The following is a 23162-nucleotide window of genomic DNA, read 5'->3' on the forward strand; positions in this document are numbered from 1 at the left end:
CGCCCGTGTGGGGCTGCCCCCCGGACCGAGCCCCGCTGGCGGCGGGGAGGGGCGCGCGGCGCCGGGTGCCGCAGCGTAACCGTTCCGGGCGGGCCCCGCGGCCGAGGCGCGGCGGGATGGACTGAGAGGAGCGGCGGTGAGGAGCGGAGCGGGGAGGAGCGGCGGGGCCCGGCCGGGGCAGGCCGAGCAATAACCGCGGTTTCTGTTTCTCCTCAGGACGGCGCGGGAGCAGCGGGGCCTCGCCCTTCTCCTGAGGCGGGCCGGGGCTATGCGAGGGCCGCGCTGCCGCCTGCCCTAGGCCCGGGCCTGGCGGGGGAGCGGCCGCGGGGCCCGATGCGGGAGTACAAGGTGGTGGTGCTGGGCAGCGGCGGGGTGGGGAAGTCCGCCCTGACCGTGCAGTTCGTCACCGGGACCTTCATCGAGAAGTACGACCCCACCATCGAGGACTTCTACCGCAAGGAGATCGAGGTGGACTCGTCCCCGTCGGTGCTGGAGATCCTCGACACGGCGGGCACCGAGCAGTTCGCCTCCATGCGCGATCTCTACATCAAGAACGGACAGGGATTCATCCTCGTCTACAGCCTGGTCAACCAGCAGTCCTTCCAGGTAACCGCGCCCGGCCGCGGGGGGCTGGCCCCCGCTGTCCGCCCTGCGGACGCGGCCGTTCCTGCCCCAGGGCCGGCGCTGGGGCGAGGAGGAAGTGTTGGGGTTGGCCACGTGTAAGCGCCCTCTCGCTGGAGGGGCACAAGCGGGAATGCCCCGCGTTCAGCAGCCCCGCTTCCTGCTGCAGGGCTCTTGGCTTTGCAGGGCCTTCCCGGGGTGCCACCATTGTTAAATCCCCCACCGGGGCTGCAGCACAATGAGCCGCTCCCGCTTCCCCACCAGAAGCTTTTGGCAATCCCCTACCATGAAGAAATCCCTTGGTATTAAAATAGAGACTTCCCCTTTTTCCCCCTCTCCTCCTTCCCAAAAGGAACGTTTCTGCACGGGGTCTTGCAGAGTCTCTGTGCTGCAATTGGGAGCTTTTAAATAAGCTGCTATTTTCCGCCCCCTCTCCCAAAATATGTGTGTCTAATATAAGCTCGATGCTTTCCCAGCGTAGGTGGAGTATTGGAGAGGAGAAGCGAGCCATATGTGAGGATTTGTGGGTCCAGATTTCATTTCTACTATCACGACTCGCAAAGTGGAAATAGCTGCCTCTCGAGATGGGGCTTCGTTTGTGGGCAGTCAGTGGGTTTAGCAGCACTAGATGCAGCACAGGAATTTGCAGCCACTGCTTTGCCTTCTGTTGAAGAGTTGGGTGTATTCCAGCTGCTTGGCAAACCCCCCCTACTGAAGCAGTGTGTTTGCGTTTGCTGGAGACTCCACTTTATCTTAGCAGAGGCCTTGAACTCGCTGGAGACTTATTTCTATACAAAACAACAGCAGTGACATTGGGATGCTTCTGCCCTTGTTTTCCCTTTATTTGGGACCAGCGAGTCCCCATTATTCAAGGAAGTTAGTAATCCACCCTGTTAATATTGAGTTATTCTTGTCTGTCCATAGCATGTGTACCCTGAAGCCTGTAGGTGCAAACCCCTTTCTGTAGTTCTTTCACACAGTGGTAACTTCAGGTGTTTAAGTTGCTTTGGTTTGGAGCTATGCAAGAACTTGTAGAACTTAGTACTGATAGTAACTTCCACCACTCAGGGGGCAGAGGAGGTTGACTCAGCCTTTCAAGTGTGAACTCCCAGTGTTAGCTCAGACTTGAATAAATGCATCTCTAGGTAATAAAATCTCTTTACAGCATCTAATTTGGTTGCTTACGTGTGATTAACTGTGTTCACAATGAATTATTCTAAGCATTGCAAGAATGAGAAGGCTTTATGTAAATGACCACCAGCTTTCTCCAGCTGTAGACTAAACACGAGCTTCCTAAACGACTGTGTAATGGCATCTGCTGCGAGTGGTGCAGGTTGTTGGGCTGGAGACCACTTCTTCAGACAGCTGAAAGCAGCTCTGCTCCATCTTCCTCTAGATGAGCTGAGAATTGCTCTCAGTGCAGTTTCTGCTTATATAGACAGATACACTTTATAAAGTGTGCATGCATTTATATAAAACTAAACCCCTTCTTTTATTAAAGGTGGGTGTTAACCTTCTCTGTGCTCTAGATCCTCATGAATCTGAATTTAAGATGGCCCTGATGTGTTCTGAATCTTCAGTTGCATGGGAGAGTTGTTAAAACATGCTTCTGTGGTGGCTCTAGAGCAATTCCATGTGGTTACCGGCACTTACTAACCAGCTGGGTTGTTTGACCAGGACATCAAGCCGATGAGGGACCAGATTGTCCGGGTGAAGAGATATGAAAAAGTTCCTCTGATTCTAGTGGGGAATAAAGTGGATCTGGAGTCGGAGAGGGAGGTGTTATCTGCAGAAGGCAGAGCCCTGGCTCAGGAGTGGGGCTGCCCCTTCATGGAGACTTCAGCCAAGAGCAAAACGATGGTGGATGAACTGTTTGCTGAGATCGTCAGGCAAATGAACTATGCCTCCCTGCCTGAGAAACAAGATCAGTGTTGTACAACTTGCATCGTCCAGTGAGAGAAATCAAGAAAAACCTCAATCATGGCCATACAGAGCAGGTTGGTGGAACACTCATAACTACCTGAGGTGCATAACCGTGCTGTCTGAGTAAGCAGATACAGTGTGCCAGGGAGTCTGAAGTTAAGCAGTCTAAACTGGAAGGAGCCTTCCTCCAAAAGAGGTGGAAGCTTGTGCATTCAGTTGCACGTGATGACTCGAATCAAGCAGATTCTTGTGCTACTTCATCAGGGTTAGTCAGGGAACGCTGCATTTACCTGCAGGAATTGTACAGTAAAACAAAGTGTGTGATCTCATTGCACCTATTTGACTGTCAGTGTGTTTGACGTTATGTTATCCCTAATGGTCTGTGACGTTACAGTGGCTTTCTTCATTGGTTGTAGTTGGTACCCGAATTATTGCAAATAATGGGAATTACCTTGGAGTTCAGTGGGATTATTGTTGTGATCACCTTTCCCAGTAGGTTTGCTGAAAAGACTTTGAACTTATTTAAAGAATAAGAAGTAAATTGTACAGAAACCGAATGTACTTGGAGCACGTTTCTGCCTTATCAGTGGGATAAGTTTAAGAGAGATCCACCCTGAGCTGTGAGGAGTGGCCTGGAGCCCACATGAAGTAGGCAAGGACGTGTGCAAAGTGCTCTTCATCTAAAATCCCCAGAGCAGAGAACACGCTATAAAATGGCTTCTCACTGCACAGCTCCTTCCTGTGACTCATGAGAGGTGTGGCAAGAGTGCAGCGCTCGGAGGGGCCTCTGCAGCTTCCCCTGTCTCGGGTATTGCTTTGGTTTCATCCTTCTTCCCAAGGGTAGCTGCTCTTGGCCCCTCACGCATGTGGTGGTCTTTCTCAGTACCTCTTTCACCTGATAGTGTGGCTGGATCTGTTCCTTCTGCACACAGCAGAGCTGTCACTCCTGTGCAGGGTGGTTCTGGGCATCCCACTGCTCTTGTTCTGTCTCTGTATGGTGGTTTTAAGTCTGGTTTCACCACTGGCTTGAATCCATGTTACTGAAAAGGGCTCTTCTACATCACTGGTACGCTCTGCAGCCAGCTGGTCCATCAGACCTTCAGGGGTCTGCAGGGCCTGTCTTGGCAAGCAGCTCGGTGTGTTCTCTGAAGGCAAGTGCAGGGATGAGGGAGGACATGAAAAGGCACTGCCACTCGTGAGTGCTGCTGTCCTTGAGGCTCAGGCTCCAACTGCCACGTTAGGAACTTGCTTGAGTCCAAGGAGCTTTCTGCATCTGAGTGACCAGAGAGAAAATAGGTTATTACTGGAAGCTTTGGACCATGTATCCTCTTTAATCTTGAGCGCAGACTCAAAGCTTGTCTTTGAGATGGGTATCAAGTGCTTTGTGAATGTAAAATTCTAGATACTCCTGACCCAGGCACTGTCAGACTCAAGATAATACGTGATGGTTTTATCTGCGGTTCTGTGAAATTAAAAAGGGCTGCTGTCTCCACCTAAGCCGTGTGTGTAAGTTCTGGCTTTTCTTGCTGAAAGTGAGCACACTGCTTGTATTGGAGCAGGTTAAACCACAAAGTCTTTCCTTGTCCACTAATCCCTAACTCCTGCAGAGCCTTTCAGGGATATAGGAAGGAGTAAATCAATGAAATCACTCCTTTAAGAGTGCTGCAGGGTTAATGTCTTGAATTGCATGTAGTAATGCGATGTTGCAGCTATTTCTAAGGCAGCTTCACAAATGAGAGTGTGTGGACTTGAAGTATGCCAAAGGTTCTGGCAGTCCTTGGGTTACTGGTGGTTCATCCCGTGCAGGTTGCAGTCCTCAACTCTGACACAGTCAGGCCTTTTATCCATGAAATTTGTACTTGCACATTTGGTTACTTTGAGGGAGGCTTCTAGATTTAGTATTAAATATCAAGTTTAATCTTAAAGGTGAAATTGAGGGAGGGGGCAGGGCCATGTGTTATTCCTTGAATGCTTAGATTTGATGAGTTTCCTAAGCGTGCTCTTCCTTCAGAAGAAACAGCTGTATTCTTAAGTCTTTGTGACCTCTTGAGACAGAGGATGCTCTAAGCTTGTGTAATACAGATTTCCTCTCTTTCATTCTGCCTAGCTCATAGGTCAGGCTTCTAGCAGCAGAATGCTTCCTTGCTTCTAGGAGGGGCTGCTTCTGCCCAGTGTAGTCTCATCACCTGTGCCAAACAAGTAAGTCTGTCCTTGGACAGCTTCCTGGTCAGTCCAGCTCTCACCATGTCTCACACTTCTTTTACCCTGGCTCCTCGCAGGCTCATGCTCCACATCTTTCATTTCAACCTCACATTTTTGGGCTATTTCCTTCTTCCTGGCTCCCACTCTGTCCTTGTTCTTTGACTAGGTGTAGGATCTCATTGACTTTATGATAAGCCTTTGCTGCCTGATAATTCCCATCTGATGTGCTCTAGTGTAGGATTGCTGCTGATGGTGTCTTGTGATAGCTGTAATCAGCTTTGTAGTTCTTCTGCTCATCTGTGATCCAGGGAACAAATGCTGCTTCTCAAACATCTGCTTCAGCAGTGACCTCTCCCAGGTAAACTGTAACTGAGAAAGTGGAACCAGGGGTCTAAAAAACCCGTGTGTCAGAGGCAGGCTTGAACTCTAGCGCTGTCCTAGCATGATCATCAGCATCATCTCTGTGTTCTGTGACCTGTCTGCATCCAGGAGGAGTCTTAGGTCTGGATTAGTTAGTTCAGAATCAAGTACATAAAACCAGTCTGTGTCTCTGCAGTTCTTCTGGAGAAAACAGTTGAGGGGGTGAATTATATGGTGGACTTGGTTTTATCTAAGGCTGTTTCAGTGTCAGGTACCACTGACCTCTCTGGTGCTGATACCTCAGCCCATCTGTCGGGTATGATGTTGCGTAGGTTCTTCCACAGTATGAGTAGCATGTGCTGAAATTGCTGTTCAGTCAGCTGCTTTAGGTGAAATGACGGATGGACCAAAGCCACATCATCAGGATAAGCCATAGTTCCTTTTAGAAACATGCATTGTTCTTGCATCCTGTCCCCCCCCTCCCCTTTCTTGCTTCTGCAGTGGTCTGCTGTTGTGTGATTGCTGCAGTCGGAGGTGTGAGGTTTCCAGGGGCTGCTCTCTTCCTTGCTGTAGGATTTCTCTTGAACTGTCAGTATTAGTGTTTCATGTTTTAACTCCTCTTTAAAATGCAGCACCTCTTATAGTGCTGGTGTGTTAAAGGTTTTCTGTAGAGATACTAATAGGGTTGGGAACACTTTAACACTGAGGTGAAAGACTGATGCTGGTTGGTGATTTCTAAGGACATGACTCCTATGAAGAAATTACTTCAGGAGTAGAGAAGAGTCACCAAAACCCCTGAAAAGCCAAGGTTGGAGCTGCACTGAAGTCCTGGCATGTGCACATGAAGGGCAGGTTTCTACAGACTTCAAGCTTCAACTCAGGCTTTCAGGGTACCATTGCATATAAATCTTGTGAAGTGCAAGCAAGTTGTCAGAAATACAGTGGGTTGGTCACACCACTTACATTTGGGTGCTTGATGGAGAACAGTGGCACACGGTGTGTCCCTGCTGAGGCTGTGTACATGTGGTGGTTTAGTAGTAATTTAGAAGACCTGAATGCTGAGAACTCAGATGCTGATACTGAATTAGTTTAGCTCATCTACCTGCTTCTAGAACTTCTGCCATTGCTTCATGTTGCTGGGTGCTGTAGTGCCTCCTACCTCTTTCATATCTTTAGAAGCAGTTTAATATCCCACAGGGGCAGCAGTTACAAAGTTCATAGCAGTACGTTGTTAACCTGCTTGCCTCTTAAGTTACTGGAGTTAGAGGAGGAGAACCTCAAGAATGCTGCTGTGTAAAGCAGTGCTTTGGAAGCTCTGTGGCAAACCAGAGCTTCTGCCCTGTGGGAGAAGCTGGGTTCACTTTGAATGTGTGTTGAATGTGGCTTTCATTAGTTATTTTGTTTAAATTGCAGATAAAACTCAGAGGAAACTTGCACAGATGCTGCTTTGGAGAACTTTCAGCCCAGGTTGCAGAGCTGAGCCTTGGTAAACCTGTCTCTATTACAGCACATTGCCATACATCTAAGTGCATAAGGTTGGTGGCCTGCAGGATCCACACACCTTAATCAGAATGCTTAGCATGTTTACCATAAGTTTAAAGATCTGTTCTTTCTCTATCAGTCCTTTTATAGCTTTCTAAGTTCATATAATGGCTAATATGCAAGAGTTCATTTTTAATATTTTAATTGATTTCTTTAATCAATTTCTGAACTTGTATTTATTAAATACTTAAACTCAGTATTACCTACTCAATGCCTTTTAAAAGAAGAGAGTTTTAATGGAGAATAAATTGAGCCTTAAACAAATGGTTACTTCTGTATATTACCTCGCATCAGTGCTTATTCTGTTGGCAAAGTTTTCTTCTACAGTGTACTGGGTCATTCTTTGAGACTTTTTGTTTACGTGTGACAGTGTCAGGAGGAGATACTGAAGGCACCTCTGTTGTATGGATGTAGTATCCCTTTCCTCGGTGAATGCAGCTGGGGCACAGTGTCTGGTCCAATTTGACAGTAGGGATTGCTTGGCTTGGGAGGTAAAGTCTCCTGCTGATGTTTCTTTTCTTGCAGTCATGGGTCTCCTAAACTCATTTAATCAAAAATGACAATTGTAGCATTGAAAAACGGCAGCACACTTTTCCTTCGGCTGAGTTTCTAAACTTGCTTGTTTACAAATAGCTTCTTTATGCCTTGGAAAAGGGATAATGTATCCTTCAGGATGGGCTTTATGCCTGATTGGTCAGCTCAGCTTTGCCTGGCACATCGAGACATCTACTAGACCTCTGCACATGTAAATCTAATGCAAATAAGATCACTTTACATTTTATAGTTCCTAATATTTGTCTTTCTGAATAATATTTTAAAGCAATATTTGTTAAAGTTTTTCTTGCACTGTCACAGATTGCTTTTTTAGTTGGTTTGGTTTGGTTTGGTTTGATTTCCCAAGAAACCAGTTTAACATTAGAGACAAGTTGGTGTGAGAAGGGGAAAAGCACCAGGTTTCAGTGATACTAACTGCGAGCGTGCTTTAAACAGCCATTGCCTTCCTTATTGTTTACCTGAGCAACATATTCTCTGAATACTTGAAGATTTTAACAATAACACAGGTATAAAGAGCAGAATGAACATGTACGAAGACCAGATGGGATTCTTTTGTTCAGTTTAACATGTTGCATACATGAGAGCTGTTTTCTAGCAGTGGTTTCAAATGTGTACTTTTTGTTTTGCAGAAGTATAATAACTGCAGCTCACCTACTGCACCAAAGTCCTAGGTTTTTAGGAGCCCAGCTTTAGTCATTTGAACATGCTTCTAGAAATGTCCATTCTCTCCCTGTAATAGCTAAAGAACTTGGAGAAAAGCTCCAGCAAAAGCAGTGATGGATAGATGAGGTCAGGCAGTTGGAAACTCACCAATTGTGTTGTGGATGATGGCATTTCAAACAGTAAAAGCTGACCGGTACAGTATCTCACACTAATGTGTTTTATTGCTAATAATGCAGGCTGACTTGCCAGTGGTAGCAGAAATAAAGGTTCTGAGTCTACGTTCAGTGTTGAATTGGGATCCTGAGCAGAGGAGGAGGAGGAGGGAACAGCAGGTTTCCTGCTTGGGTAGCGAAACACCCGCTTTTAGTTTTCCTGTGGGGTTACTTGAATTATTCTTTTTTCCCCTATTGTACAAACCTGATGGAGAGGCTGAGGCTAATGCTTAGGTTTGCACTTTAATACCAGAATTAAACCAAACCTTGTCTTCACAGTAGGTTTCTTTTGTTGAAGTGATGCTCGTTGATCTTTTTTGTAGGTTGTAAGGAAGTACTAGGAAATAAAAGTAATGCATCAAGATCTTAGTTTTGTCTAAGGGGGAAGGAGTTGGTTGCTATGAAGCAGTGGTTCATTCCTATGGGTAGTTATCAAACCAGTGTTCATTGTCATGGACCTCAGCACAAAAAAAAATGGAAAAAGAATTAAAAAAAGGACTTTAAAACTTGAACTAGTTTAGAGTGACAGGACTGGGAAAACAAGAGATGGTTTCTTCAGCACACTTTGGGGGGAAAAAGGGACCAAAAGTTATTTTAGGCTTCCTCAATAGATTGCATGTGAAGTTGCTTATTAGAGTAAGAGGCTAATAATAAATGCAATATGTATTGTCTTTACTATGGCATCTGTTTAGGAGTTGTTCAAATCACTGCAGTAGGGCTCTACAAAGACAAATGTAACCTACCATCATCTATCTAATGTACTGTATCTTTATCAGTGATAGGTGAAATCTGGAATAACAAGTGCAAAACCAGAACAATTACCTATAATGCTTTGTAAAAAAGGATTTTTCCAGTAGATTCATTCTTGTCATTTTGTAAGACAACCCTACAGTCCACCTGTTTGTAACTTTTTTAATAAAATAGATACCTGTATTACCAAGCTGGGCTCACTGCTCTGTGTTCCATCCTTCCCAAGGGGCTGAACTCACAAAGCAAGGTGTTTTGGGGGGTTCTGGTTATTCAAAGCATAGTAACCACATCTGAATTGTCATGAGTGACTGCTTCCACTGCAGGAAACGGGGTGTGCAGCTGTGCTCAGGCTGGGTGCAAAGCTCACGGTCTCAGGTGCTCTGAGTAGAGAGGAGGGGAGCAGGTGCTGGGCTTTACACTGTTACTCTGGGAGCCTGTTCAGAGCAGTGATGGTCCCTCTCCTCGCAGGCCAGGGTGGTGAGGCCTTTATTGAAACAAGTCTCTGTGGGTGGTGGGAGGCAGGAGCCTGTTGTAACAGGGTTGAGCCACAGTGATGATGGGATCTTGCTGTGATGCTGCCAGCCATAGAACCATAGAATCCCAGACTGGGTTCTGTTGAAGGGACCTTAAAGCTCATTCAGTTCCAACCCCTGCCAGGGACGGGGCAGCCACAGCTTCCCTGGGCACCCTGTGCCAGCGCCTCAGCACCCTCACAGGGAAGAGCTTCTGCCCTCTCAATGCAGTCTAAATCCAGGCTGGCTGTTTCGGGGAGCTCCATAAGCATCTTTTTCTCTGGTTTAGCAGCTCCTCCTGTAGCAGTGCAGAGCCCCTGCAGAAGCCTCCCCAGCGCCCCACTCCCCCATGCAGGCAGAGGACAAGTGTCTGGCAGCATGGCTATAGAGAGCACAGACTGGAGCAGGCTCCCACCTCGCACGGGTGACAGGTACAGGAGGTGACACAGATGGTGATGGTGATGAGGTGGCACTGACACGGGCGGTGCCAGCCGCTGGAGCCCTGCAGCAGGACAGCCCGAGGAGGAAGTGCAGCAGATACCGGCATGGGTGGAGGGTGACCGCGCCTCGGTGGAGCTGTTATCTGCGCTAATGGGCTTGGCTGTAATTACAGCTGGGAGCTAGGTGGAAGTGTCTGGTCTTCATTAAAATGAGATACGGGTTCTAAACCCGTCCGTGTCAGCCTGTTGGAGTTACCCCTGCTGAGAAGCCAGCAATCCTGGTGCTTGGTTTGCTAGTGGGTGCTTCAGTTTGTGAGTCACTTCCTTGGCAGCTGGAGGAGGTGATGTACAGTGTGCTGCACACGTAGCTGGAGGCAGGCTATGTGCAGAGGTGAGGTGCTCTGTGCTCTCTGAAAGGGAAATAACCTGGCTTTTGGGGCTTTTTATCTCTGCCTGGTCAATGCAGCTGCGAGGAGCAAAGGCTGCTGTAAATCAGCAGCAGCGTTCAATTCAAAGGTCAGATCCTACCTGTAGTAGTTTCCTGGCTCTGCTGAGGGCAGCATTGAGCTTATGGTAGCTTGGCTGGCAGCGATGAGACAGTTCAATTACAAGATTGTAGGGGATGAAGTTTGTTGTTCTCCATGGAAACTGCATTTAGTACGGAATCAACTCACTTGCCTCTGGAGCTCTCTTTCAAAGCTGGGGTTCTCTTCAAGTCCTTCCAGAACGTCTTGAGCAACACTGATGGCAGCAGTGACTGCAAGGACTGAGGAGGAAGTCCCTCATGTTGCAGGACCCTGCTCACTGTCCACCTCCAGGAGGCTTTGCTGCTTGCTTGGTTGTGGTGTGTCCATGCTTGGTGTTCTGTCTGAGAGTGCGGCGACAGCTTCCCAACAGTGCCTGGCTTCCCCCGAACCCCGTTCCCGGTGCTAAGGCTGGAGTGGGGTTACTGGTTCTTGCCTCGGAAGACCAAGTGGTAGCTGTGGCTCATCCCTCCTGGGGGCGCAATGGGGAAAGCCGTGCTAAAGCTGGGCAGTGCTTGGACTCACCTTCCGGCTTCCACATGCAGCAGCGCTGCAGAATCACTTTGAGCTGCTGGCATGCAAAGAGGTAAGTAAAGAAAGAGCAAAGTTAAGAATGTGCTGAGATTTATGACAGCATCCGTGTCTGCCACCCCTCTGTGGCACTACGGTGTAGCTGGCTCAGACTCAGGCTTCTTGAGCTGCGTACTAAAGGCTATAATTGATTTGGGCGACATAGCCTGACGTGAGGAGTCCCTGCCTGTGGCAAGAGGGTTGAAACCGGATGATCTTAGGATGATCTTAAGGTCCTTTCCATCCCAAACCATTCTGTGGTTCTATGGTTCTCCAGCTGACTGCACTGTGAACCAAACAGACCATCGGCTTCCTGCGCAGTTTCTGGCTCCTCTTTTCCTTTCCCCCCACCTCCAGGCTCACCAGATCCGCAGTTTTGTGTCCTTGGAAGAGCTGCCTTGCCATTAGATGTAAATGATCTGGCCAGCCAGAAAAGAGAAAATAGGTTTGGAGTTTGAGACATCGCTTAAGGGCCACTTGTCTGATTTGGGAAGTGGCAGATAGGCTGATTAATCCTCAGCTTGGGGTTCATCCTTTCTCCTGTAAGCAGATTCATAATGGCTGTGTAATGAGCAGCAGCGTGGCTGCTATGGGAAGACAGGAAGAAATACACTGGATTTTAGGAAAGCTGACGTTGGAAAAGGGAGGAGGCGGCTCCCGGAGCGCGGCTGGAGCCAGCTGGAGGTGGTGGAGAATTCCCAAAGGCAGCGTGGGACAACCAGCGCCTATGGGCCCTGCCTTGTGTGTTGAGAAAGAGTGAAGGGAAGAGAAGGGAGTGGGGGAAGAGAGGCTGCATGGGAGGAAAACAGGCTCACAAACTGGGCGTCAAGATCCATACGGGGAGATGGGTTTGACCCGTGGCCCGGCGGTACCCGGAGGATGTTTCTTTGCATAGGTGTAATCAAGGCTTTCTCAACCAGAGCCGATTGTCTTGAGGCAAGAGGGAAACCGCATCTGTCATGAAAACCAGCAGTGTAATTCCTTGGAATTCCATCCTTTCCACTAAGATTCAGCCTTGCAGATTCACCTTGGCAGCTTCCTCAGATGAAGCCTTCTGCGGTAGAATACTCGCTGAGGAAGCTTAGCAAAGGTTTTCATCATCAGGGCCCTTAATTCCCTGCTGAGGAGCTGCTGCTGCTTCCAGTCTTGTAACAGCCAGAGCCGCACGAGCAGCAGAGCAGACGCTTCCCAACTCCCATCCAGGTTTCTGCAGGGCGGTGCTTGGGGTCTGTGGGCTTTCCCTTGGGGAACAACCTAGGGAAGAGCTGCACATGGCTCATGGAGAGCCTTAGGGAGGGGTGGTTGGTTTGACTCCCTGACGGCGTTCCTGAGGACAGAGCTTGGCCATTGGAGACCCTGTTGCGGGACCGCTGCGTTCCAGGTGAGCTCCCAACACTTCTGGCTGTCGCTGTGGGGATGTGTGGGTGCACCGGGAATGGGTCATGCCTGGAACAACTTGCGGACAGCAATACCAGTCCTGTGCTTTGTGCTGCTACACAGATGTAGTGAGGTATGGCTAACAGATGGCTTTGGAGGCATCAGCGCTCCTTCGGCTGGATGCATCCATGAGGCTTGCAGAAATGGCTTTCTCGTGTCCTCGCAGTGATCTGTTTGAATTAAACATCGCAGAGTGCCCTTTATAGAGCTGTGCCAATCGAGTGCAACTGGGGTATTAAAAATGAGCTACTGTGCTCTGGAGAGCACCAGAGCCAGGCTCTTCAGTAGCTTCTTGTAGAGCTTGTGCTGTTACCCGCATTGGCTTGCAGCAAGCTGCCCTCCTCGGTGCCTGGGAGTGGTTGCTGCATAGCAAATCAGGGCTGGGAAAGGAAGCACAGCGAATACACACGGGTGCACGCAGGCTTCCCTGGTGCTGCGCGGCGCTGCTCGCCCCGGCAAACCCCATGGTGGGCTCTTTGTGGCTGGGCTCAATCACCACGAGAGGGAGCTTGGAAGCAAAGAGCGGGAGCAGCAGCATAGAGCCACAGGCACCGCCAGGGATGGGGCAGCCACAGCTTCTCTGGGCACCCTGTGCCAGCGCCTCAGCACCCTCACAGGGAAGAGCTTCTGCCTAAGAGCTCAGCTCAGTCTCCCCTCGGGCAGGTTAAAGCCATTCCCCTTGTCCCCACTGAACTTTAAGGTCACTTTCAACCCAAATCATTCTGTTACTCTATTCCAATTGAAGTCTTCATTTACCTTGTTTGCTGCCGCTGGCTCCACCCTGGCTGTAGGATGGCTCTGTAGGGTGGCCGGAGGCCCTGATGGATCCAGACCTGGACCCTGCCATGCCTGCGATGCGGGAGCTGCTCTTCCCAGCGCCATCAACATCTGACACCAGGAGCACTTAGAACTGCAGCGGGGGAAGCGCCCTCAGCATCCCCAGAGCTTTGTACGTGGCACTGCCCTTGTGCTGCCACACACAGAGCCCCGACCTCGGGGCCAAGGGCAGTGCTGGGAGTCTATTCCTGCACACTGGGTACAGCCAGCCCCTTGCGGCCCCTCTGCTTTGAGTCTCACCATAAAGCACGTTGGCTTTGACTTTAAGGCTGCTTTTTTGTCCTGGTTATCAGAAGACTCGTGAGGTTTTGTGCAGCTGAAAAGCTCCACGCTTTTCCTTTCTACCCCAGGTGACGATGAGCTCTGTGTGTCCTGACCAGCTCTGTCCTAACATCCCCAGGAGTATTCGGGAAGTGGAAGAGGGACCACAGCAAACGGCCTGGGGTGACTTCGGCAGATGCCTTGGTGGAAATAGGGAAGACAGCAAGAAGCACAATCTCCATAGCACTTCATGGGGCATCTTCTGTTTGCTGAGACACGTTTCTGTCGCTTCGGGTCCCATGGGGTCCTGTGTGGTTGTGACTTTTTCCAGCAGCAGCAGCAGCAGCAGCAGCAATAACAACCCTCTGTGACAGCCCCGTGCTGCCTTTTGGCATCTTTGCGGGTGTGGGGACATGAGTTTTCAGGTGTGGAATGGGAACCAGGTTCATCGAGGGCTCATAGGACTTCACTGCGCTGCCAAAGCGGGGTGGGAGCTGGGAGTTCCTGCTGTGCCTCCATAGGAAGGACTCTCACCTGGTTCCACATTCAGCTGCAAACACGTCCCAGTGAAGCCCATCAGTGCATCCGCCTGCTCTGTCCTTACCTGCCCGCCTCACGGAGCCAGCAGTAGGATGGGCTTTCAGTGCACCTGCCCCAGGCTAGGGACAAGGCGCTGCCTGGTGCTCCCTGCCTCTGACAGCAGGCACTCACCTCATCCCCCTGACCCCATGGTACGAAGCATGGGCTCGCTTTGCTCCTCGCTCCCTGCAGAAGCTCAGTGTTTATCCAACCCCCACTGGTGCCCCTCTCGCACAGCGTTTCCCCTGTTAACACACCCAGAAAGCATCCTGCGGTGCAGTGGTGACATTAAACCAGGGGAGGTGGCCGGGTTTCTGTTCTGAAGCTGTCAGTCCCCTCGCTCCAGCCTCCGCTCTGCATCCGTGACTTCCCCATGCAGCTGCGAGGGACATTATGTGTGCAAGAGGAGTCGGGGCTGCCTGCCCGGCGCGCTGCTCACATCGCTGGGACCACCGCACGCGCAGCCACGGCCCCCAGGATGCTGCACCTCAAAGTCCAGTTTCTGGATGACTCCCAGAAGATCTTTGTGGTTGATGTAAGTGGGCATCGTATCCGTATTGGGGGGAGGGTTATACTGGTTATTGAGGTCATTGCTGCTCTGAAGGGTTGTGTGGTTTCTGATGGCTTCTGGGTTTCAGCTGAATCCAAACCAAGAGATGATGGTGCTGATTGCCAAGTGCTTTCAGCACCAGCACGCTCCTGCTCTCCCCTACTACGGGCATTATTTATAAAGGAGGAGGAACGGCTTTTACTTATCCTTTGGAAATGAGCTAACACGAAGTGATGCTCTTGACAAGTGCCGAGTCCTTCTCTCCTTTGTCCTGCTGCCAGTCTGAGCGTTCAACAAGGAAGAGAAAGCTGAGAACAGAATAAAAACAGCACGTTTAGGCAAATTACCCCTGGTGAGAAACACCTGCATGCGGCTCTCCCTGGGCAGCCAGCTGAGACAGAAACCGGGCGGGTTTGTGAGCAGCTGAGGGAAAAACCTCGCTCTACCTTATTGTCTGCAGGACAGTGTCCCACAGCTTTGAAATAGGTTTGAAATGTGAAGTATTAATATGTGTGCTGTGAGAGAGAGATACGTGTATGCACACAGGTAACTGGAACTGGGTATGGCTTGACTGTGTGTTAGAAACATCTCTGCGCAAGTCTGATTGAGCATCTGCTGTTGGTTAGGATTTGAGCATCACGGTAGCTAAGTGACTTAGCTGAGCCCAGTAGACCTGCCCTAGCACTCACCTGCAGCTCCTGTGGGGCCAGAGGGCTCAATCTGAGCTTGTTTTCCCCAAGTCCTATTCCATTTCCCAGCCTTCCCTGTTCTCCAGGTTCCCAGCACAGTCGGAGAACTGCTCTGTTTCTCTGCAACAGCAGAGGATTGTAAAGCAATTCCATCCCTTGGCGCAGTGTGGAAGTGGTTGGATTCAGTTTAATTCATGTATCCTAGGCCTGGAGTCAGCTTAAAAATGAGATCAGTCATCTTTAAATGTCTTTTTTGTGTCGGTTTTTCACATTGATTAGATCAAGGCACAGTCAGAGCCTTTAAAAGCTGATGCTGGTACAGTGTTGTTGCCTTGTTTTCCATCTCTGCTTTCTTAGGTGCCCAAACTCACAGCACTCCAGTGCTGCTGGACGCTTTATTGCAGCAAAGAGCTTCCATTAGAGGAACTCCTGGTCATTTCCTTTTTTAGCATGGAACGGTATTGGAAACCCCTTTTAGGCATTTCATGCATTTGATGCTCTCTGTGCACGGTAAATGAGAGGCTGAATTAGTGACTTCTCCATTACAAAAGGACCGCTTTGGGCTAAGGTTTGAGCAGATATTTCAAGCAGCTCTTCCTAAACCCATCCTGACTTTGGAAAGCTCCTTTGAATGTGCAGTACTTCAGTGTAATGGGAGGGAAAAGGACAAAAGAGAGATGCCACAGCGGCCTGATTCCCCCTTGCACCCGGCGTGTGCCTCTCTACCTGCCTCACATGGGTACCACAGCTGCCAGCACGTGCGTGAGGTCTCATTTCCAGCCTGGATTTGCATGGGAATGAGTTCTTTTCTGGATGCTGCTCTGGGAAAGCTGCTTCCATCCACATCCTCACTGACAGCCGGGACCTGGCACCTCTCCATGGCCACTGAGCTCCCAGGGTTTCCTTGGGCTGGGGGCTGGAGGTGGGATGGGGCAGGGGCCAGGGCCAGGGATGGGGCAGCCACAGCTTCTCTGGGCACTGCTTCTCAATAATATTTGTCCCATGGCAGGGGGCCCTGCACTGGGAGGGCACAGAGATCCCCTGCCCCCTCCCCAGGGACACAGCCACAGGTGGCTTCTCATGGGTTTAACTGGTTTCTTGCACCGGGATGAGAGGTACCCCCCAAGCCAGGATGGGACGCGTGTGAGCAGCTCTCTGAGGGGGACAGGCTCTGAAACCAGCCCTGCACCAGCTTTTGTTGGTGTCCCCATCAGCAGGGCTCCCCGGGGCCAGGCGGGGAGGAGAGCGGGTGGCTCCCAGCACACACGTGGTGGGTAATAACCCGGTAAGAAACCCTTGTCTTTCCTGGCTGCCTGACAAAGGCCAAGGCCTTTCATGCTGGAGGATTCCAGCTTGGAAATAACCACTTACAATGGTTTTAATTACCCTGGTGATCCTTCACTTGGAGGAGAACCGGGAGGGCTGCGGAGCCGATGCTGTTATTACGCTATCGCTTTCCAGCAGCCTTTCAGCACGGAGCCAGCAATTTCATCGCAGGAGAAGCCAGGACAGGTGGTGATTATGTGCATCACCCCCAGCAGCAGGGTCCCTCCCACCGCTGCCATGGGGAGCTGCAACCTTTCCCACCCAAAGCGCTGTGATTGAGGAGCTGCAGAACCCGGCCTCCCCGCACTGAGCCACGCTCAGCTGTGCTCTGGGCGAGGAGCAGCAGGGCTTTGGCTGGGGTGGGAAGCTGCCAGGTTCGCTTCTGGTGCTCCCTCGGGTGTTTTGCGCAGTGTGGGCTGTTCCCAGCTGCGTCCCACAGCAAGTCAAGCAAAACGCGCTCCGAGTGCCTCTGTTTACTGGGAAGAACCGCAGCCTGGCCCCCCTTATCCGCACGTAGTGCCACTTCATCGCTGTTGTCAGAGCCCAGCGCTGCCCCCAGGGCCCAGCATCTCTGCAGGGTGCTATTGCTGCTCATCACCATTAACCGTAATAGCAGCAGTGCCGGGGCCGGCTGCCGGGGCGCACGGGCTCCCTGCGCAGGTTTGAGGTGTGCTCCCGTTTGCCGGGCTCATCGCAGGGATAGGGCTGCCCAGACCGTGAGAGCTGCAAAAGGTGAGCCCAAAGCAGCAGTTCGTTCCTGCCCTCCCCTTTCTGCTTCACGTTAATAGAGGAGAGAAGCGGTGAGAAAGAGCCTGATTTCCAAGCGCGAGGTAAGGGGCACAGGGTTCACAATCTCCCTGTCTCACACGCACTGGAGCCAACGGCACTGATGCAGTAAGGTTTTGCTGCAGCAGGGTCAGGAAAAGCCCAACAGCTCCCGGGGTGAAGGCAGGAGCTAGAACTTCTCCCCCTTTCCAGCTGAAATCCCACTGCCGCTGCTGTCCCCATTGCCTAACCCGCTGCTTCCATTCTGCTTGTTTGCCAGCAAAAGTCCTGCGGGAAAGGGCTGTTCAACCTCACCTGCAGCCACCTCAACCTCACCGAGAAGGAGTACTTTGGGCTGGAGTTTCGCAGCCAGGCTGGGAACCAGGTGAGTGCAGCTCGCTGTGATGCTGCTCCGTGCTGCATCCTCACACGGCAGGGCTGTGCCAACACCCCCCTGAAACACCCAAGGGGAGATTTCAATGGGAAGTGATGCCAAAACCCCCCCGAAAATGGGACTTAGGAGGGGAGCCACTGGTTGACACAGTCCCAGTGATAGCCGTGGTCCACGGGGTTTATCCATAGCTGCTCCTGCAGGATGCTCACCGCAGCCCCTGAGCTGGACAATGGTTTTGTATTGAGCTCTAGCATGATGCTGCTGTTATTCCCTTCCTCTTGTGCTGTTAATTCACCCAGTTCTTCATTGCCTTATCGTTGCAGGTCTGGTTGGAAGCACTGAAGCCCATAACAAAGCAGGTCAAAAGTAAGTATTTAAAGAACACTGTTATTCCAAGTGCAGCACGCTAGTGCTGACCCATTGGTGCAGTGTTACTGCTGGGGGACAGGGGCTCTGGTTCCAGCGTTTTCTCTTTGGTGGTATCAAAGTGCCCAGCTCCCTGCTACCACTGGGGATGGGGGCAGGCTGGAGCCCCTGCTGGTCAGGGTCCAGGGTAATGTACTGTGTGAGGAGGGTGTGTGAAGAGGGCTGTGGGTGCTCTGCAGACCCGTAACCCAGGACTGATGAAGGTGTTGTGTTTTAAGATCCTAAGGAGGTTCTTTTCAAATTTATGGTGAAATTTTTCCCAGTGGACCCCGGCCACCTGAGAGAAGAGCTCACCAGGTACCCGCTTGTTCTGTCGCTTTCTTACCACCCAGCCCTGTACATCCACAATTGCAATGCACACATTTCATTCCTCATCTTCATCCCCCCAAACCTGTCTGTGGGCGGTCCCTTGTCCCAAGTATCAGGAGCAATGTGTTTCACAACACAGAACCCCAGGGATAAACCTTTTCTGGATGCTCTGTTTTCAAACCAAGCCCACTTGTGGGGCCAGCTCTCTGAAGAGGCTGCAATGTGGCTCCTGCCAAAGCCTTTAGCAGCTGGGCCCCAGCGCCGACTTTGCTCAGTCTGGCTCCCGCCTCAAGCTCTGTTCTGGAAGAAGTAACTTTAATTTTACTATTTAAAATGACATTGTTAGCTCCTATGTTTATACAAACAGGAGCTAAGAATAAGACTAAGACAGTGCTTCTGCGGAACATTAGCCCAGAGAGTGATGCAAACATCCTCCTAAGCATAGAGGAATGTTAACTCTGAAACCTACTGATGGGCACTTCAGTGGCAAGGGTGTTCTGGTTGTGGTGGTGCCCTGCTGCAGCCTTCTCCAGGGCCTCTGTGCTCCTCCGTGGCCCCACAGACCTGCATCCCTTGGGCTGAAGCATGGGCGAGGGCAGGGGGAGATGTGGGGCTGGCAGCAGGACCCTCACTGCTCATTCCAGTGCTCACATCAGTGCTGAGCCCGGCTCCTGCCCAGGGCACGCTCCTGTCCCTTCCGCAGGTACCTCTTCACCCTCCAGATCAAGAAGGACCTGGCGCAGGGGCGGCTGCCCTGCAGCGACAAGAGCGCGGCGCTGCTCGTGTCCCACCTGCTGCAGTGTAAGGGCAGGGGATGCTGCCCCTTCCCCAGGGACAGGGTTTGGCTCCGTGACCCCTCACAGCCTGACCCACACTCTCCCCATGTCCCCTGCAGCCGAGCTGGGTGACTTCCACGAGGAGACGGACCAGGAGCATCTGGCATCCCACAGGTACCTGCCCAACCAGGAGTACCTGGACCACAAAATCATGCACTACCACCGGAGACACAGGTAAGAGCTGCTCCGACCACAGCCACCTACTTGGAGCATCCGGTGGGCGCCTGTAGCTGGGACAGCTCCCATCAGCAGCAGTGCGGGTGTGACGCCCGTGTGTGCGCATCCCAAACGGCATCTTTGCAGCCTGTTTTCAGCAGCTGCCTTCTCTTGTTGCTTCCTGGCACGTTTGTGTCTGCAGCGGGAAGACGCCGGCCGAGTCGGATGCTCAGCTGCTGGACGTGGCCAGGAAGCTGGAGATGTACGGGATCCGTCCGCACCCCGCCAGCGACGGCGAGGGGCTGCACATCAACCTGGCCGTGACACACATGGGGGTGCTGGTCCTGCGGGTGAGCCTGGGGCTCGGGTGGGCACCCAGCTTCTCCCCAAGGACATCCTCTCCAGCTGGGGGGGGGGGGCACGCTTTTCCCTCTGCATGCTCCAAACCCTCCCAAATCCTACACCTCACCGGTCCTTGGGTGTGGAGGTGACGGTTGTGGGGCTCAGTGTCACCGTCCCCAGCAGCACCCGGAGCTCAGTGCCATGATTCATGCTGCCAGAGCCAGAATCATCCATAACCAGAACACCTGTGAGCCCCTTCAGCTCTGGGCTCCCCCAGAAAGCTGGGAGGGTCTCGGTGGCTCAGCACAGGCTAATGCAGGTTTAGGTGGTCCTGCTGTGACACCAGCGCTGTGCGGCTTTGCCTGGACTGATGTGCGATGAGAATGAGGGGCAAGGGATGCCTGCAGCCTCCTTAAGCTGCATCTAAAGGCATGGGAGTGAACTGAGCTCTGCTGCACTTCCCAGCAAAGGAGAGGAGGGTCTTAGCCCTCTTGGAGGGCTGATCCTCTATTAACTCATGTGGTGTTGGAGCTGGGACAGGTAGGACTCTGCCTTGATCTCTATGAGGCTTTTCTTGGGACCCTGGAGTTTTACAAACAGCGTCAGGAGGCGTTGTTAAGCCCTGAACCTCAAGTTCCTCTTTTAGGTCTAAGTGATGGAGAGGAGGGTCAAATCCCAGCATCCCTTCCCAGACCCCAGCAGCACTGAGCTGCATCAATCTCACGCAGTGTCCTGCGAGCTCAGGACTTGGCCCATCATACTGTGTATTCCCAGCTTGCCCCGTCTGTACCGGCCGTGTGTGTCCTTGCAGGGCAACACAAAGATCAACACCTTCAACTGGTCCAAAATCCGCAAGCTGAGCTTCAAGAGGAAGCACTTCCTGATCAAGCTCCACGCCAACATCGCAGTGAGTACCAGGCTCGGAGCTGCAGTCCCCAGCTGTGAACAGCCTCCAGCCCTGCTGCTTGTGGGCGCTGCTCCCGCGTCCCCACGGGGTGACACTGCACTGCCTGGAGCCGCGGGGATCCTTGCTGGCTCAGGAGGGGGAAGAGCAGAGCCCAGCCCCATGCCCTGACGTGGGTTGCGCTGTCTCTGTTGATACAGGCACTGTGCAAGGACACGCTGGAGTTCACGATGGCGAGCCGCGATGCCTGCAAGGCGTTCTGGAAGACGTGTGTGGAGTACCATGCCTTCTTCAGGCTGTCCGAGGAGCCCAAGTCAAAGCCCAAAGCCCTTCTGTGCAGCAAGGGCTCCAGCTTCCGCTACAGGTAACGTCCCAAGGGAACAACCGGAGCACAGCCCTGGCTGGCTGGAAGCGGGTGAACCCAGGGCTGGGGCTGATGGTGCTGCTCACGCCTCTCGATGCTGCAGCGGCAGGACGCAGCGGCAGCTCCTGGAGCACGGGAGGAAGGCAAAGAAGAGCCTGCCCTTCGAGAGGTACCGGGGGGCACGGAGAGGGGCAGCGCTTGGGTGCTGTCTGGGGGGGACGGGACCCTCGTGGCCACGCACCCCCCCACCATGCTCTGGGTCTTGCAGGAAGCACTACGCATCCCGCTACGACGAGAGGCAGTGCCGCTCCTCCCCGGACCTCCTGACCGACGTCTCCAAGCAGGTGCGTGCCCACGGTGGCAGCGGTGGGCAGAGCCGTGCCCCGGGGGTCCCCTGGAAGCTCTGGGCCTCGCTGCCAGCCCCGCTCTGCCCCTCTGCTCTGTCCCTGCTCAGGTGGAGGAGCTGCGCCTGGCCTACGGCAGCCGTGCCTCCTACCATGCCAATGGGGCGCACGCCTCGGAGCCCACGCTGGACACCCAGCGCCGCAGCTCCGCCGTGGAGGTGACGTTTGCCGCCGAGCTGGAGCGCTCCAAGCCCGAGGCGTCCGCATCCTTCCTGCCCCACTCCAAGAGCTCGTTCGCCTTCCCCCTGCTCTACGCAGAGCTGGAGCAGGAGCGGGCATGGGAGCCCCCGGACCTCTTCGGTGCCAGGACCCCCCTGACGTCCTTTCGGCCCCACCAGCAGTTCGCTGGGAACAACAAAAGCACCTCAGTGGGCAACATGCGGGAGGTGAGCGCCCGGCCGCTGGTGTACCTGGATGTGCCGTGTCCACCGCCCGCGCCCGCCCCGGCCCCGCAGGTCCTCTTCTACATGGACGTGGCCCCACAGCCCCCATGGCATGCGCTGGCACCCAGTGAGGACGCAGCAAAGCCCCCCAGGCAAAGCCCGATCGGGCCCCGGGGCAGGGAGCTGCATCGCGAGGCTGCGTGCATGGGGAGAACAGGGCAGAGCAGGTCTCTGGCTCACTCCTTCGATTACGGCCTCCAGGAGCAGCCCCCCAAGCGCTCCTGGAGCCAGTCGGACATGAAAACCATCCGCTTCCCCTTCGGCTCCGAGTTCCGGCCGCTGGGGCCATGCCCTGCGCTGAGCAGCAGGAAAGGGGGAGCCTTTTGGCCCGTGCCTGCGCCGCGGGGGCCGGGGCCGAGGCGCTCCACGGAGCGGTACCTGGGCAGCAGCACCGAGTCCAGCGACTCCGACCCCGACCTCCTGCCCTCCGAGCACTGCTCCCTGTACGGCCGCGTGCTGCGGGCGCCCATGGCCCGCGTGAGGCTGAGCTCCGGCAGCCTGCAGCTGGATGAAGAGGAGGAGGAGGAGGAGGAGGTGCCCTTCGCCGCCCGCGCTGCGGGGGACAGGACGTGCAGGTCCAGGTATTTCACTTAGGGGCCTGGCAGCCGCAGGAGGGGCTGGCACTGACCTGGGGCCGCAGGAGGGTGAGGCTCCTGCTGTGGAACAGTGATGGGCTGCCCTGGGAGGGGGGTTAGGTGCAGAGGATGTGTTAATGGACAGCAGGGGAGGGCTCAGAAGTACCCAACCCCTACACCCCAGGGCACAGCAGAGGGGCAGGATCCGCTCCCCGAGCTGCTGCTCACGCTCTGCGGGTGCAGCCCAGCACACAGGAGGGGTTCTGGGCTCAAGCGCACACTGAAGCTGGGAGATGGGGAGCTTCTCCCCCCTCCCAGCACCCCAAGTCCTTCTCAGGGCTGCTCTCAAGTGGATGTTGCCACGAGCAGGATGCTCAGGGGAGGTCAGAAATAGGCTGAAACAGGAAAAGAACTGGGCTGTGGGTACTGTGCACCCCGTGCATCACTGTGCTTGGTAAGAGCTGGACAATAAAAATGAGGTGTTCACAACAGAGCGTTGGGTTCCTTCTTCTGCCATGAGGCCACGTTATCCTGCACCTCCCCACTGCCCTTATTGCCCCATGGAACTGCTGGGCTGGTTTCCCCCTCCTGCCGCTGCTGCTGGCTCCCTCTGTGCCTTCACGGTCCCAGCGACTGAGGAGAGCCACTGCGATCCCTCAGTGCTGCTGAGAGCAACCACCTTGGTTGGTTG

General features: G+C 53.1%; 2 protein-coding genes across 2 annotated transcripts; both read left to right on the forward strand.

The window, feature by feature from the left end:
- The first annotated feature begins 38 nt into the window (after positions 1 to 38).
- RAP2C (RAP2C, member of RAS oncogene family) lies at positions 39 to 9018 on the forward strand. Its single transcript, XM_057404913.1, has 4 exons — positions 39 to 136; positions 217 to 606; positions 2299 to 2618; positions 6520 to 9018. Exons 2-3 carry the CDS (start codon positions 334 to 336, stop codon positions 2575 to 2577), a joined length of 552 nt encoding a protein of 183 aa, XP_057260896.1. The 5' UTR covers positions 39 to 136; positions 217 to 333; the 3' UTR covers positions 2578 to 2618; positions 6520 to 9018.
- A 5116-nt stretch (positions 9019 to 14134) lies between these two features.
- FRMD7 (FERM domain containing 7) lies at positions 14135 to 22559 on the forward strand. Its single transcript, XM_057404903.1, has 12 exons — positions 14135 to 14523; positions 17599 to 17703; positions 18036 to 18078; positions 18357 to 18435; positions 19151 to 19248; positions 19343 to 19457; positions 19642 to 19789; positions 20593 to 20688; positions 20886 to 21049; positions 21153 to 21218; positions 21318 to 21393; positions 21504 to 22559. The coding sequence occupies exons 1-12, from the start codon at positions 14362 to 14364 to the stop codon at positions 22488 to 22490; spliced, it is 2139 nt and encodes a 712-aa protein (XP_057260886.1). The 5' UTR covers positions 14135 to 14361; the 3' UTR covers positions 22491 to 22559.
- Positions 22560 to 23162: the final 603 nt, after the last annotated feature.

Source organism: Pezoporus wallicus, unplaced genomic scaffold (assembly GCF_028554395.1).
Source record: "Pezoporus wallicus isolate ANWC-B61680 ecotype Strahan unplaced genomic scaffold, APGP_CSIRO_Pwel_v1 contig_6217, whole genome shotgun sequence".
NCBI classification, from domain to species: Eukaryota; Metazoa; Chordata; class Aves; order Psittaciformes; family Psittacidae; genus Pezoporus; species Pezoporus wallicus.

Coding starts and splice junctions, on each gene's coding strand:
- RAP2C (XM_057404913.1), top strand. CDS start 334: ATGCGGGAGTACAAGGTGGTGGTGCTGGGCAGCGGCGGGGTGGGGAAG. Junction 607..2,298: donor TCAACCAGCAGTCCTTCCAG/GTAACCGCGCCC, acceptor TTGTTTGACCAG/GACATCAAGCCGATGAGGGA.
- FRMD7 (XM_057404903.1), top strand. CDS start 14,362: ATGCAGCTGCGAGGGACATTATGTGTGCAAGAGGAGTCGGGGCTGCCT. Junction 14,524..17,598: donor AGAAGATCTTTGTGGTTGAT/GTAAGTGGGCAT, acceptor CTTGTTTGCCAG/CAAAAGTCCTGCGGGAAAGG. Junction 21,050..21,152: donor GGCTCCAGCTTCCGCTACAG/GTAACGTCCCAA, acceptor TCGATGCTGCAG/CGGCAGGACGCAGCGGCAGC.